The sequence below is a fragment of the Coniosporium apollinis genome, assembly GCF_000281105.1.
Source record: "Coniosporium apollinis CBS 100218 chromosome Unknown supercont1.36, whole genome shotgun sequence".
NCBI classification, from domain to species: Eukaryota; Fungi; Ascomycota; class Dothideomycetes; genus Coniosporium; species Coniosporium apollinis.
This window is the reverse complement of record NW_006913298.1, coordinates 111,979-127,464: the sequence shown is the minus strand read 5'-3', so window position 1 is coordinate 127,464 and position 15,486 is coordinate 111,979. Positions and strand designations below refer to the sequence as shown.

Below are 15,486 nucleotides of genomic sequence, written 5' to 3'. Positions count from 1 at the left end.
CTTGAGTAATCCTGCATTGCATCTGCTTGCGCTCTACCACGGCTCGATGCGCTGCTGTCTTGTAACGACGCGGCCCTTGTTTCCACTGCATTCGTTCCTGAAAGCCTCCAGGGTTCCTGCAGCTTCTAGTGTGTGCTTGGCTGGTCACCGCTCAGCGCAGGGGTTCGTTGACGCACAGAAGGCGTCGAGCCACGTTTTCTGCCTCCGGAAATCGGCAAGATTATCAGGGCAGCTGCCAATGAACTGGTAGATTGGTGCCCGGCGGTGACTGGGCAGCGGCACCTCTATCCGGTACCCCGGGGAGCAACTCCACCGAGGCATCGCGAGGAGATGTATCAGTTTGCACGCATGACAACGCTTTGCCCCTGATTGTCACCAAGCAGAGTCTTCACGGAACACGATCCTTGAGTGCCGCAGGCTCTCTTGATGGGGGCCAGAGCAGGTATCCATCAGCGGACTCAATCAGAGTTTCCTTCATGGAAGCTGCGGCTAGTGCTTTGTTCATCACGTACTGAAAGATAGAACGGTCAGCAGAAGTGTTTTGCTCTTCGGCTTTGTTGCACGTCATACGAGACGAAGCCCACGCGTGCCAGCAGAATCTTGTGCACCGTGGAAGAGTTATCTGCTTTGTAAAGACTCCTCTGAGTGCAGTGTGTCTACAGTAAAGAGCTTCAAACCAGCAACGAGTGCTGCATTAAGAGCTACTCGTGAACATCAAGGTGGGTGATCCAACACGCACTGCCTAGATCGAAGACGTCCTGGGTGAGCGATGCACTGAAGTATTGCACTGCTGAGCAACTCTTCCTTTCCATCACGTGGAAACCGGTCTATTTCCCTAACCCTTAAAATGATCATGAATCCAGCTCAGACGTGGCTCTGCTCGTCAAACAACACAGCTGTCTCAAAGTCACACATAAAAGGAGACAGCTGCAAACTTTGTGAGCTTGTTACGGCACAATAAAGGTCTTGGTAAATGTGGCCAAAGGCGAGACCTTTAATCATTTCGGAAGCTTTGGTCCACTTAACGCACGCCTGACTAGAGGTAGAAGGGTCACAATAAGGATCTTAGTAAACATAGTAAATCTAGCAACTTTCAGTGATGCTGAAGTCTGCGAATTTCTGTCTCAAGGGCGACTGAGGCGCAGATCAGCAGCTCCGCCGGATATACAATTCCCCGAGCCTGACCAGAGATGTGTACAACGATTGATATAGCATTACCTAGGTAATCTGCCGCGAAAGCTGACCTTGGCGAATCCGACTCGGTCATTCAGCATCGCCGCTTCAGTGATGCCACAAGTTCGATTGAATAAAGAGTTGAATCACTCGATCTAGCTCAGATGGAGTGGATTGATTATGGATATAATCTTCCACTCTACCAGTCACAGCCATATTATCAATCTCACCAACACCAACACCGCCAGCACAGCCCAACAGCGTGCGAGTGCGCGTATGACTCATGCCTCCGTAACTCCTCCCCGACGCGCGGAGTACCAACTTGGCCGTGCACTCTCTCGAGTGGTACGGGTAGTGATCCAACAGTTCCTTCGCGAAGGTGAGCTTGTAGTTTTGGAGGAGCGTGCGCTTGATAGAGGATTCAGGGGTCATGAAGTAGGGCGTGTCGACTGCTTCTTCATCGTTGACTTCCTTGTACGTCTGGCTGTGCGGTTCGATCTTCAGGCGCTCGTTCAGGGTGGACCCTTTCTTTAGCCCTACTTTAGTCTGGAGTACCGTATACCGCGACTCACCGCCGCAGATTGAAGTAGTATGGTCCGGACGTCTGTACTCCAAGCAGACCTCATCGACGACCACGTAAGTTGCCATTAGATACGAGTCCTTCAGCAGCCCCGCCCACTCGTTGTTATCGATTTCGAGATCCACGCCAAGCTCGCGATTCTGATGCACAAATGCCGCGCGGAAGCCAATTTCGGTTCTGCTCGTGCTGTCGAGCACGTCCAGGACAGAACGGACCAGCTGCCCGATGAGCGGCCGCTCGGCCGTGTGCTTGTTCCAGAACTGGAATATCGCGTCCTTGGACGTGGTCTGCAGCGCTCTTTGGAAGGCTGTACCCCATTGTGTGGACGCCCATTTCGGTATCTGACGTTCCAGCAACTCCTGAATTGGCTTCATCAGGAAGATCTGCTTCATGGGTATCCTCATCGCGTTGCCGGTGCAGTTGCTGATCATCACACCGAAGTAGTTGTTCAACATCCCCGGGTTCGCGCGCTCGGGTTCGAAGCTCCACTTCTCCCATATGAACTGCTTGACCGTAGTCTCGGGGACCTTCTTGACACTTCCTTGGATCTGAAAGGCGATCACCTTTGGCGCACCTATCTGCACGGTCACGGCGGCGCTATCCAGTTTCCACGTGGAAGGCTTTGAACCCAGATTGCTTATCAGGTCGCCATAGTCCGTCTCGTACTCCTGAAGGGTGTAAGTACATCCAGGGTTAACTCGTATGTCGCCCCCAATAAGCAGTTTGTCATGCAGCGCCATAGACAGATCTTTGGTTTTCGTTAACAGCGTTGAGAACCGCCGCCGGTAGTCTTGCGTCCAGCTATACCAGTGGCACTTGACTGCCCCCGGAATGGTAGACTCGGGGCCTTCCCGGACACGTCGAATGACCCCTTTCGAAACGTGATATTTCTTGATGCGTGTAAGTCCCTCGCCGACGATGCCCTGGTCCGCAACTTCGGCCCACACGGGCCCCCAGATATCGGCGAGGGCGTCGATGGTGATCAGGATGGAGAGCTTCTTCTGGTTCTTGTCTTGTGGCAAGTTTGGTGGGAGGTTGACCCCAGCTCGGAATACCCAGACTGATTTCGCATCGAGGAAGCTGTTGAGGCAGGCTAGATCCCGCAAGCCACAATCGAATGAGAAATTGTTTTCCAGGTCAAACCTCAAGGGATCCATATTCCTCTGGAAGTGCTCTTTATCGAACCGCGCTCCGTGTGATCCAACATAGCACACCAAGCCTAAATCCAGAATACAAGCCACCATTCGGCAGAGATTGAGCATCTCAGACGTAGTATTGATGACAAGCGCATCTGTTCCAAGCTGCGGATAGTCAAGTAGGTCAAGGAACTTTTGAAAAGCCGGCCCAACGCAGTCCGTGAGCGCCTCATGGGCGCTCTTGGGATCCGCCATTCCTTCGCGGGTAACGGTAATCGCTACCTCGAGCGCCTCATTGAGCATGACAAGGACCGCCCTGTGGATTTTGACAATTTCGGCAACTGTACCATCGGATCGCTCCACGAGAATACTGAAGAATGAGGTACAAAATTGCCTCGATTCCAGAAGATCGAAGCTTGCAAGGACGGAGAGGATGATGAAGTAGGTCTCGCAGAGGCTGGCAATGGTACCACTCGCTTCAGAATCGCCGTCTTCCTGCAGGTCGAGCACGAGGTCGTGGATCCATTCAGGTACCGTAGATGTCCGCGTCAAATGCCGTACGTCTGCAGCTTTCCCGGAACTGCTTAGGCGGTACACGCCCGATTGACGATACAACTCCGACGACGTCACAACTGTATGCTCGAGTAAATCAAGAGCCGCATAATGCGCCTGCGGGTCCACGATATGGATATCTGCGTCAAAGCCCCCGGATCCGCTAGAGCCTTCCACTCCCTCGTTCTCGTGTACGCTTCCTTACCCGTCTGAAACGAACTCTCCCTTGGGACATTGCTAGTCAGCGTCAGCGCCGGCGCCGGCGCCGGTGCTGCCTCAGGGGCGGGCGGATGGCGCACAACGAGGTGCAGCGTGTGCTTGTGGTGGATGTTGTACGAGTCCAGAGTGCGGGATTCGTCCAGCTGCTTGCCGTCGAAGATCAAGCGCTGCTGGTCTAGGGGTATGCCGTCTTCCTCTTGGATTTTGGCTGCGATGCATTCGATTGTGTCGCTGGGCTCTACTTCGAACTCGCGAAGGCGGCCGCCCACTGAACATGGCTAGATTAGCGCAACCAACATCGAGGGGTTACAATGTGGTCGCATGGTTAAGGGGATAGAGACCTACACTCCGCGACGTAGATAATCATCTCCGCAAACTAAACTGCACCACTTGATGGATGTAAAAAATAGTGCTGAGAACAACTTTGCTAGACTCCATATCTATATAATCCCTTCGCGACGCCAGCGCGTCAATAGGGGCTGTGTCCGGTCTAGCAGGTGAGGTGCAAGCCCGTTGTTGTACTCAGCCCTCCCCGCACGTTCGAGGATCCAACCACTGGCGCGAATGCGCTGCGCAAGAAGCAATTACATTACGATGGTACATCATACTGGCTCATACTATTCGAAGTTGCTACAGCAGATTCCCTCGATAACCAGTCATGCAATTTTCAAAGAGTAGCAGATCGAGGAGAACATACAGCAACTGAATGCTGATAATCGCGCTCCAGCAATGCATATGCATACTTACCTCCCGATATGCTCTGTTTGGATCCCAAAAGACGGCACATGCTGTGCAGAAGGCTGAGGCGCAGTGGGGTGGCTCAGACGCATTACTCTCCCCGCCGGAAACTATTTGAATCACGTGCCGTCTGTTTATAGTCGCGTTAATCTTATTCAAGAGGCTATAATCGTTAAGAAGCGGTTATAGGAAAGCTTTATATCAACATAGTGAGTCAGTATAAGAGTATATATATAGTATAACCTAGAAGTCTTTAATATCGACTACACCATCTGCTTCGTGAGATAACACGTGATTCTAATAGTTTCCGGCGGGGAGAGTAGGCTTGCGAGCAGAATACATACAGTCAACCTGGCCTGCCGCTATTGTTGATTCCGAAATGTGCGAGAAAAACGCACGGTTCAAGAAACATCTTCATTTCAGGGGAATACTACCTTTCCACCCAGTCAACCAGCGGAGCCCTGCGTTGCGACCAATTAAAATCATTATTTGAAGCCGTGCTTGTCCGTATTCTAATGGGAGCCCTATGCACGAAGAAGGCGGACAGGAGGTCTCCAATCAGCTCTCTAGAACTAGCGTTTTTCTGTCACATTTCGGAACTGACAGTAAGGATGGGCTGACCTACCGCTGAACATCTAGCTCACTAACCTAAGCAGATAATCTACTTGGTAGTAGAAGCACGAGCTCGGACGATTGTCGAATGCGTCTCGGATATCGCTGGGGCCACTGTGCAGCTTGATAGGACCTGGAGAGGCATGACAGTGAGACGTGAAAATACCCCTGGGGCAGTGCTCAGTTTAAATGCAGCATTAAAACAGCCGTGATGCAATATCAGACATACTATGAAGCCGATTATGCCGACAATCGTGGCAAGAGATCTCCCGAGCGCCAGCGACTCGTGGTGCTCCATACCGCATTCAGACAGCCCCTGTACGCCGCAAGATGCTTTCGTCCTTACCAGGAGAGCCAATTTCCATAACCAAACCCGTGGAGCCTCAATCTCCCATAGACCAGCCTCTTCCCATCAAACTTACAACCTGCCCCTAAGCATCTCCCATCACGTCCCATTAACCATCCCCGCATCCTCCTCCTCCCCACCCACAAGACACCAATCCCGCACCCCACCCTTCCAATCCGCCACCCTCCCATCCCTAATCCTGACCACCACGACCCTGACCTCCTGTCCTTCAATATATGTCCCCCTCCCCCCGTCTCCATCCTCATCCTCCAGCTGCCTCTGCCCCTGCCGATGCTGCCCCAACCACAGGCCCCCCGCCTGCTCCGGACTGCTGCTAAACGCCGAGTCGCAAAACGTGTTGTTCTCGAGATGCTGCTTCTTGAGCCACGTCTCCTCGTCCGAGCCGGCGTCGACCAGCCGCGCGGTCCCGTTGATGGTCGCGCTGATGCGGCTCAGCGCCGCGGTGTTGATGCCCATGAGCAGCGAGGCCAGACTGCTGCGCTCGCCGGTGCCACCGCGCGTGGGGCTCGGTGCGCGGCCTTCTTGCGAGAGCGTCGGCGGGCGGTGCGATACCCAGTCGTGCACTAGCAGGCTGACGCGCGGGTTGCTGAGTAGGTTGGCGGTTTTCTGCGAGGAAGTGGGCGGCGGTGTCGTCATGATTATGATGGGGTGAGGGTGGTAGGGCGTCTGAGGGAGGTAGGTGTAGTTCATGAGGGATATGTGGGGCACGTTGTGGTGCGAGGTTGCGAGGTGGAGCTGGGGCATGGAGGTTAGCAGGAGGACTATGAGGCCTGGGGGTCTCGTGTGGGGGAGCTTACGAAGCGGGCGTTTTGGAGGCAGGCAACTACTTCGTCGGGGAGAGTGATTGACGGTGGGGGGTGGAAGCTTGCGTTCGACATGGTTGCGATTGAGGACGTGGTGGGGGACTGAGGCTACAAAAGCTTGCTGCGGTGGGTGCAATGTCGAGCATCGGTTCAGACAGTTGATGATGCGCAGTGGAGGGGAGTCCGATTGAGTGGCCCGTGCCCGAGCTCCAACCGGTGTTGCTCGAACAGGTTCGGAGACTACCAACGTCACGCTCTAGCCATACAGAATCTCCATCACGCTCTTTACTGCTTCCCTTTGCTACTCTATGCAACACTCCTCAACTATGGACCCCGAATACAACGGTAATGGCACGTACGGAGGCGGAAATGGCATCCAAGACGGCGGCGCGATGCGACCCAGCTCGGAAGGCGTTCAGCACTATGCGCCGGCACCCCCAACCATGGGAGCAGACCCCGCGACGACTAAAGCGGTTGACGAAGTCTTGTACTCAGATGTCAGCCGAAGTCTTACGGTGTTGGCGTGACAGCCGAGCTAACATACTCCCAGATTGGCGTCAGCACGCTCCTCAACCGCCTAAAACAGTCCATCGCATCCGCCAGAGTACGCTCCCGCCTGCTCTACGCCTGATATACAACCCACTAACACAGGCTGCGTACTAGGACTTCGCCGGCTTCCTTAAAAAGCGCTCCTCCCTCGAAGAAGACCACGCCGCCGGGCTCAAGAAGCTCAGCCGCGCGACGCAAGAAACCATCCGCCGCGCCGACGCCCGTCACGGCAGCTATGCCGACCAATTCGGCCTCATCACTAGCGTGCACGAGCGCATGGCCGACAACGGGATGCAGTTCGCGCTGTCGCTGCACCAGATGCACGAGGACCTCACCGAGCTCACCAACAACATGGAGCGCGGCCGCAAGCACTGGAAGCACACGGGCCTGGACGCCGAGGGGAAGGTCAACGATGCCGAGAGATTGGTTGAGAGGGCGAAGGCAAAGTACGACAGCTTGGCTGAGGAGTACGATAGGGTGCGCACGGGGGATCAGGGGTCGGGGAAGAAGTTTGGGCTCAAGGGCCCCAAGAGCCAGGCGCAGCAGGAGGGCGAGCTGAACAGAAAGTTGCAGGCTGCTGATGCGGACTATGCGGCTAAGGTGCAGACCGCGCAGGTGCAGAGGAAGGAGCTGCTGGAGACTGGGAGGCCAGAGGCGGTTAGGGCGATCATGATGCTGATCGAAGAGTGCGACTCCGCGTTGACGCTGCAGCTGCAGAAATTCGGTGAGTATAGTGTTGGAGGCATGAAGAAATGGCGGTCTGACGTGGTGTTGCAGCTGCCTTCAATGAGAAGCTCTTGCTGGGCAACGGCATATGCGTCTCTCCGCTCAGGAACCCGAATGAGCCGGCGCAACTCAGCTTGCGAGACATGGTCGCCAAGATCGACAACCAGCATGACTTCAATAGCTTCATAGTAACCCACACACCCAAGATTCCGACGCGGTCAGAAGCGAAGTATGAGCAGCACCCAGTAAGTCTTCTGTTACCTTCCGAATGAACGGCGACTCACATACATGCAGACTCTAGCGTCAAAGCAAGGAACCACGCCGCAAGCAAACCGGCAGTCCATGCACCTCAACCTTTCTCAGCCGCCACCAAGCTTCAACGCACAGGTACCGCAGCAAGCTCCACCTCCAATGCAACCAGACTATACATCTTATCAACCCGCATTCCCCCAACAGCCCCCGCAGCAAACTGACTACCACTCTTCTCTTTCCCAACAGCAGCAACAGCAGGCGCAGGCGCAGGGTTACTCTCCTCAAAGCCTAAACTTTGGCGGCGGTCCGCTCCAGCAGATGCAGCAGCAACAAACGTATCTACCGGAGAAGGCCACCTACGACAGCCCGCCGACAAAGCCTGTCTTTGGCTTGCGGCTGGATGATCTGTTCAAACGAGATGGTTCGCCGGTGCCGATGGTGGTGTATCAGTGCATACAGGCGGTGGACCTGTATGGTTTAGATGTTGAGGGGATTTACAGGGTCGGTGGGAGTCAGCAGCACATACAGCAGATGAAAGCCATGTTCGACAGCGGTAAGTACTCATTGTTTCCTCATCCCCTCCAGTAGCCCTTGTCTCCGTCTTCTGCGCCCCCACCCTGTCCACACACCGGTGTCTTCCACTTCCCAAGTCCAGCCACCCCCCCCAAACAAACGCGCCGCGGCACAAAACCAGCCCTCAAACACAGCACCACTAACCCCTGCCCCCCGCAGCCGACGGCCACGCAATCGACTTCCGCGACCCCTCCTCCTTCCACCACGACGTCAACTCTGTCGCCGGCCTACTCAAGCAATTCTTCCGCGACCTTCCCGACCCGCTGCTCACCTCCGAGCACTACGCCGCCTTCATCGACGCCGCGCGCATCGACGACGACATTGTGCGCCGCGACTCCCTGCACGCCATCGTCAACGGGCTCCCCGATAGCAACTATGCGACGCTCAGGGCCGTCGTGCTGCATCTGAACCGCGTGCAGGAGCATGCGGAGAGGAATAGGATGAGTGCGAGTAATTTGGCCATTTGTTTCGCGTGAGTCACCTTTTTGTTTCTGGGGCGCTGAAGGGGGTGGTAAGGGGGTTGCTTCATGGAGTCAGGGGGCTAACGTGGTGTGAACGTAGGCCGACGCTTATGGGACCACATCGCGGCGCCATGGCGGATGCGGGATTGCAGGCGAGGGTCGTGGATACGATTCTGGTCAATACGCATCAGATCTTTGATGAGGATTAGGATGGGGGCTGTTCAGAGCGGTCAAGATCTGGGAGACGAGAAGTCGCGTCGACGACGGCGGCGGGGGAGTTGTGTAGATGGTGGAGAAGCGCGTGGTGAGTTGTTGTCCGTCTCGATGCGGGTTGGGACGCTGCTCCTCGATACAAGAGATGCCCGATCTGTGACCTTTAATGTATGCATGTTAGATATGACAAGCTAGAATTAAACTGCGATTTAAAAGGCAGCTGTTGCCCGTGCTCTTTCCTAGCTGAAACTGAACGGCCTTTTCAACACTTTACTCACAATAGGGTCTTCTACATCTATCCACGTGTCGGTCTCCTGTATGACAAGTTCTATCCGGCTTCATCTCCGGAACGCGTACAATTCACGCGCTCCTCACGAACTATCAATACCCTTCAGCCCTCCACCTCTGCCGCCCTCCCCTGCCCCTGAACGTACCCAGCCACCCCCATCAATCCACACCACACCGCCTCCTCCGCCCTAATCGTCCTGCTGCCCTGCCCCGGCACGAGATTAACCCAGTAATCAAACGCCTCACCCGCGCTCTCCTTCCCGATCCCGCGTTCTCGGAGCGCCGCATCCGCCTCCACCGCCGCCTCAAGGCCTGCCAGCCCGCCGAAGAATAGGATCAGGTGATTGAACGTGCGTGGCAGTTTCGCGGTCCCAGCCTCTGCATCGGTGTCGGCGTCGGCGTCGGCGTCAACGACATCTCTGCCGGGTGCGGGCAGGATGGAAGAGAGCGGGACGCCTCGCTCGGACGTCCCGATGCTGACGTCGTAGCCGCCGGAGAAGGGGCAGTCGGTGTACACGGCCGAGAGAGAGGCCGCCTGCCGCACGCTGTAGCCCCAGTAGTAGCCGCCCTGGGTGCGCGGCGCGGCTGGGTCGACGGGCGTGGCTGTCAGCGGCTCTGAGGGCGAGGCGGGAGGGTCGGAGCGGTCGAAGCGGAGGGTTAGACGCGTGGTGGGCGGGATGGAGATGGGGACGGTGACGGGGTTAGGGAGGCCGGTGTGGACTGCTGTTGCAGATGCGGCCGCTGCTGCGCCGTCGGCCGTCCGCTTTCTTTTTTGCTTTTTGGTCGCGATGCTGGCTGTCGCGTCGTCTTCGCCGCCACCGCCACCGCCGCCGTCGTAGGAGTGCGGGGAGGCAGGCCCAATAGTCACGCCCTCGCGATACGGGCACCACTCATGCGCCTTGAGATGATGCGGCAGGTCCAGGCTATGCAGCATCCCCGCCTTCTCGAGGTTCTTGTGGAACCCGAACAGCTCTTTCCGCAGGTACGGCGGACACTCCATGTAGCTGAGCACATGGAACAGATAGTGGTCCGGATCCGTGTAGCCCTCGTAGCCCTCCTCCTCGTCCTTTTGGCGGAGGTACGCGCGGCGCGGATCCTCGTAGGAGGAGGGAGCGGTGTTGGCATGAGACTGGCCATCGTCGAACACCACGATCTCGTCGACGCAGAAAACGGAGGCGGCGCGCGCGATTTGGCTGGCGAGCCGCGCTTTGAGGTCCGGTGTCGAGACGCTGAAGGGAAGTGTGTTGGCCATAGGCGCGCGGCGCTGGAGATGGGGAGGACATACCTAGCGACAATCGAGCCGGGCACCGCAATGCTGAGGGTCCATTGCCGTCCGCCCGCGGACGGCTTAAAGACGGCGGTGGGCTTGGAGGTGTCGAGGCCATTGCTGGTAGCGGGTGGGTTTTGGTGGAGGACTACGCCGCGCTTGCGTTTCTGGGGGTGTTGTTAGACAGGAATATTAGAGAAGCACTGAAAAAGGATGGCGCTCTGCACCTTGCTGTTCTGATGCGTCGCCATGTTGGTGGTTTGTGTGGGCACAAAACGGCGGTGGTTAAGAGCTTTGCGATACTCGTCTCAGCCCTGCAGCCCTACCAGAAACAGGGGCCCGCTCAAGACCTCAGTGCCCCTGACCCAGGAGTCACTGCTGAACAAAGCACAAACGTATCCAAGCCTGCAGTAACATAGTTGGTTCTCTAACAGTATGTTGGGGAAACCACATATTGCAGTCCACGTTCATCATAAGTTGAACAACACGAGAAGCTGGTAACGAACAATCCCAATACGACCGCAACAGGGTATCCATGACGCCTCTTTGATCCAGCTTGAATCTCCTTCCACTCCGGAACAAAGGCCTCATCTATCCCAATCCGTTCCCACCAATCCTCGTCGCCCCCTCCACCGCTTCTCTCACCGCCCCAGCTTCGAACACAGGTCCCCCCGTGCCGTCACACGTCGCGCGCCTCTGCAGCCGCGCCGCCACTTCCGTGATATCCACACCCCCGTCGCGGACTAGTGGGTGCGATTGGATCATATCCCAGGCCGCGGATGGCGAGAGGTAGGTGCCTTGGGTCCCTTGGGACAGATATGCGGGGGTGGGGAACACAGGGGGCGCGGCGGGGGCGCGGGTGTAATGTGCTTCTTCTTGTCCTTGTATTTCGGGCGGCTCTTTGAGTTCCGGCCCATCACCGCCAGTATGCAGGTCGGTGGGACTGGGCGGGCGGATAAGGTGCGGATCCGAGGAGGAAGACGCGCGTAGAATATCGTTCTCAACGCGTGCGCACTCGAGCTCAGCGAGGAGGCGCGAATTTGTGGACGCGAGAGTCGCGTGCTGGGACGAGAGGGCCTCGAGCTTGTCTTCAAGGTCCCTGAGATGGCGTTCTTTGCGCTCGCGGAAGGCGCGTTGGCTGTGCCGTTGCGGTCATCGTTAGTACTATCTTCCTACCGCGATTGTTGGGGTTGGAAGCTCAGCCGCGGGGAAAGAACGGAAACGGACGATGAAGAGCAGCACTCACGCAGCTCGATTCTGTTCTTTTCGCCGCCACTGCGCCGGCGTCAGGCCCTTGTCCTGCTCCCGGTCCTCCTCGCTGCTACTCCTTGTTCTGCCTCCACTGCGTCTTCGTCCGCTATCCTCGGCGTCGACCCTTGCGAGGCCGTCCGCGACGTATGAAACCTGTGGTATTGGCGGCGAGCCGGAGGCAGTGAGGATGAAGTCAGAGGACTCAAAGGCGTACGTGAGGGCATCATAATCGGGCTCGGGGAGGAAGGGGCCAAGACTTTGGCCCTGATGGAGAGGCGGTCAGTAAAGGTTGCGGTTATGATGGGAGGGGTAGAGCGGATGATCTGATGTGCTTACGGGAGCTTGAAAGCTGTCTATAGCCGTGGCTGAGGCGTTGTCGTAGCTTGGTGTCGGAGGGAGGCCGTTGAAGAGATACGGCTGGGACGGCGGCGAGTTGAAGTAGTTGTAGTCCATAGTGAAGTCAACTGAGAGATGTTGTGGTTGTGGCTGCAATAGAGGCTCACTGACTAGCTGATAGTAAATCTACAGAGCTATGCTCGTGCTAAAGTAGTTGGAGCGCTGGTTGTCGGGCCAGCTACACGTGCGGCAGAGGATAGATTGGCTGATTAATGTCCTCAAGGCCAAGTCTTATGTAGCTCTTGCAGAGCTCCCCTCCGATCTGCAGGGCAGTTGGTGCATATCCACACTCAATCGACTAGGTAGGCTGAGCATCTCAGGGCGGAGCAGCAGCCGCTGCATCATGGGAAGAGTGGCTGGTATTGGCGGGAGCAGGGGACGGAGATGTGAACAACGCGATGGAGCTTGCCAGGCTCAGGGTTGCATAAGGTTCGCAGGATGCTGCCGCTCTGGGACCGAGTGGCTTTCCGATACATGCGCTCCCCGCAGTTCACCGCTTTCCAGGCCCCCCGTCTGCGAGTGCCAGAGCTCTCCTGAAGGCTGGACTCGAAACATGGCTACAGAAACGTGGTCGGAAGGAAAGTGATATTGGAGCAGGTTGGAGCTTGAGAAGGGGTCCGAGGGGAACATGTTCGCCTGCAGGAGCGGGAGCCAGAACCATTGCTGTGGGCTAAGCCGTTAGACACGGCGTGCGTATCTCTCCGGCTGCCTGGAGAAGTGTCTAGCTGCTCTTCGGATCGCGACCGGTCAGGGTGCAGCCGAAGGCAGTCGGTGGCAAGTCAACGTGGAGGCAGTTGGTGCCGGTGTAAGCAAGGTAGCGAGCGGGTAGGTGACGACTGGAGGCAATATCACGTGCTAGTGTTTTCCCTCTCCCCGTCCCGCCAAGTCCGTCTCACCGGAGCGGAAACTAAACATATCCCTGCTTCCGCCTTCAAGCCAATTCGAACATCACCAGTCTGTCCTCTAAGCACCAGCAGCACAACGACTTCAGTATGGCAGAGCCCAAGAAGACCTACGTTAGCAACGGCCAGGTGCTCTCCAGGCAAGCTTCTTTCTGCCGAAGACTCAACACGCACTAGCCCCTAACAGCCGCAACAGCCCACCCCTCACCGTGCGCGTCCGCAGCTTCCTCGACGATGCCATGGTCTTTGTGATGCTGTATCTTACCACGCTGTTCTCCGTATGCCAGGCACCGTCCGAGCTTTTCTCACACCTGACTTACTTACCGTTGTTGCAGTTGGATGCATACACCGCCGCGGCGAACAGCCCCTACTCGCGGCGGAACCGGCCCAGCAACAATCCGAGGTCCTCCTGGGGGAGGAGCGTGGGACGTGGCGGTGGAAGTGGTGGAGGAGGTTATGGAGGAGGTGGTGGGGGTGGTGGGCCAGGTGGACCGGGCGGGTCAGGTGGCAGCAACTATCCGAGGAAACTAGGACAGGTTGATGATGTCAGGGGGCCGGAGTGCGGTAGCTGCGGGTGATGGAGCGGGAAGATTAGAGTAAGATTACCGGACGAACTATCTCGGATTATGTGAAGGGAATCTTGCTTTGAGTGGAGTGCAAGGGGGTCCTGTGTAGGCGTCAATGAGGAGTGTCATACTCACCCTCCATTTTGCGACTTACCGAGTTGTCTTTCCGTACGAACATGCTTACTTCTCCACGAGCACGATTTCCCCTTTAATGATTATCATCGAGATTGCATAATCAAGGATGGCTCTGTGAGTGCGATGTGCCAAGAACGTGGTCGAGAGGGCGCTTACAAACGGCAAGTCTAGAGCGGAAAGTGAGCAGCGCGGTATTCACCTCCTGAACGTGCTGCCAGGTACTTACGGAAAGGGGGAAAGTGAGTTATCGACCTTGGACTTTCCCGTCCAGGCTGTTCTTCCATCAAGCTCCGTTTCCATCAAACTCTCTGACAGCATCTCCTAGTACTCATTGAGCTGTCATACACTCTGTTTATCCTGCAATCACACTATGCTCGGCAATATCGGTCACCGGCTCACCCATCCGTTTGACGCACAAAACATCGCCACATGCACGCTGTCACGGGTCTGGATCGATGCGCTGTGGACGCACGATCCGGTCGACTCGCGGCTGCATCGGCAGGCGCCTATCGGAGCGAGTATTTTGAGCCTCGATCCGAGCTAGATACCTTCTACCACTTAATCAAGATCTCGTGCACCTTGCAGTGACTCCTTGACACACGCTCTGGGCCAGACCGGCCCATCGTCACAATCAACAACCGTCATCAATTTATCCAAGCCCACAAAACACCCACCTAATCGAAACAGCAGCGGTGGGAAATGCTGTCTTTTCCCTCTACCCTTGTTGAACGGTATAGGCCTTGCACGGTTCGGCGCTTCTTTACGAAAGACAACCTGCGTTCCATAACTTGCCAAACCCTTATAGGATGGACTAGCACGTGAGGAACTTTATCCTAAAGCTCTTATAACCTTTAAAATATCGCTTTTTTACAGTCGCATATTATAATATTCTATATTAACACGATGCCTTAGCAACCTCAGCTTACTTATAGCTTATTATAGTGGTGGTATGATAGATAAACGCGTATAAAAGAGCTTTATAATGAAGTTCCTTATATGTTTCGCCTATCCTAGCATAAGGTTGGAGTTGCAGCCGAGTTGTAGCTAAATAAAACTAAAGGTTTAGTAATTTAGGAGCAAGTTAAGGAACGTGGAACTCGGCTGCGAAGAAGCGCCGAACCGTGCAAGACCTGTATCTGCGGTGTGTCCTATATCTATGGTCTCTCCAGCTAAACTATACTCCTTCTCAGATTTGAACGTTGGATAAGCCACGTTGACTACATACGTCCCGTGGAGATCAAATTCACCACGCGCGAACACATGATCTCGTGCAATAGCCCTTTTCATTACTTCCTCTAGATGAGCCGAAAAGGCTCGCATAAGACCACATATCTGTGACAACTTTCTCAATCAGGTACTCTGTGCTCGCACGGATAGTATAACGACACAATGACCTAAGCATAAGATGGACACCTAATAGTAGAGATACCTAGTAGCTGAATAAACTTCAATACTATCTTGCTGTTGTAGTATCCAGATAGATAGCCGTCGAAATCCTCTTACAGCGGCTACTTAGATTAGACAAGAATAGATGCTAGGCCTTGTAATTATACGCGCTTTTATCCCAGCTGTTAAACTACAGCGTAGAAGTTCGCCGGTATTAGTGTGGCGAGGCTGAGGCACTAACCCACTTCGGTCGAACCCACCTGGGCCCCCTCAGCTGAAGCCTTGGTCCACTTTGAGTCCTTCACCTTCGCGTGTCACCAGTCAATCCGAGGAAGACCTTC

At 55.7% G+C, this 15,486-nt stretch overlaps 6 protein-coding genes across 6 annotated transcripts; 2 read left to right on the top strand and 4 right to left on the bottom strand.

Moving 5' to 3' along the window:
• Window positions 1–1,281: 1,281 nt before the first annotated feature.
• Window positions 1,282–3,983, bottom strand: W97_06791 (uncharacterized protein; the record flags this gene model as incomplete). Its single annotated transcript, XM_007784775.1, has 3 exons — window positions 1,282–3,521; window positions 3,647–3,928; window positions 3,971–3,983. The coding sequence occupies 3 exons, from the start codon at window positions 3,981–3,983 to the stop codon at window positions 1,282–1,284; spliced, it is 2,535 nt and encodes an 844-aa protein (XP_007782965.1).
• A 1,472-nt stretch (window positions 3,984–5,455) lies between these two features.
• W97_06790 (uncharacterized protein) lies at window positions 5,456–6,255 on the bottom strand (the record flags this gene model as incomplete). Its single annotated transcript, XM_007784774.1, has 2 exons — window positions 5,456–6,112; window positions 6,175–6,255. 2 exons carry the CDS (start codon window positions 6,253–6,255, stop codon window positions 5,456–5,458), a joined length of 738 nt encoding a protein of 245 aa, XP_007782964.1.
• A 251-nt stretch (window positions 6,256–6,506) lies between these two features.
• Window positions 6,507–8,950, top strand: W97_06789 (uncharacterized protein; the record flags this gene model as incomplete). Its single annotated transcript, XM_007784773.1, has 7 exons — window positions 6,507–6,677; window positions 6,731–6,784; window positions 6,844–7,453; window positions 7,507–7,700; window positions 7,750–8,260; window positions 8,440–8,752; window positions 8,842–8,950. The coding sequence occupies 7 exons, from the start codon at window positions 6,507–6,509 to the stop codon at window positions 8,948–8,950; spliced, it is 1,962 nt and encodes a 653-aa protein (XP_007782963.1).
• A 395-nt stretch (window positions 8,951–9,345) lies between these two features.
• W97_06788 (uncharacterized protein) lies at window positions 9,346–10,760 on the bottom strand (the record flags this gene model as incomplete). Its single annotated transcript, XM_007784772.1, has 3 exons — window positions 9,346–10,471; window positions 10,528–10,676; window positions 10,737–10,760. 3 exons carry the CDS (start codon window positions 10,758–10,760, stop codon window positions 9,346–9,348), a joined length of 1,299 nt encoding a protein of 432 aa, XP_007782962.1.
• Window positions 10,761–11,100: 340 nt separating this feature from the next.
• Window positions 11,101–12,213, bottom strand: W97_06787 (uncharacterized protein; the record flags this gene model as incomplete). The annotated part of the gene is made up of 3 exons (XM_007784771.1): window positions 11,101–11,647; window positions 11,756–12,024; window positions 12,097–12,213. 3 exons carry the CDS (start codon window positions 12,211–12,213, stop codon window positions 11,101–11,103), a joined length of 933 nt encoding a protein of 310 aa, XP_007782961.1.
• A 1,084-nt stretch (window positions 12,214–13,297) lies between these two features.
• W97_06786 (uncharacterized protein) lies at window positions 13,298–13,636 on the top strand (the record flags this gene model as incomplete). The annotated part of the gene is made up of 2 exons (XM_007784770.1): window positions 13,298–13,336; window positions 13,394–13,636. 2 exons carry the CDS (start codon window positions 13,298–13,300, stop codon window positions 13,634–13,636), a joined length of 282 nt encoding a protein of 93 aa, XP_007782960.1.
• Window positions 13,637–15,486: the final 1,850 nt, after the last annotated feature.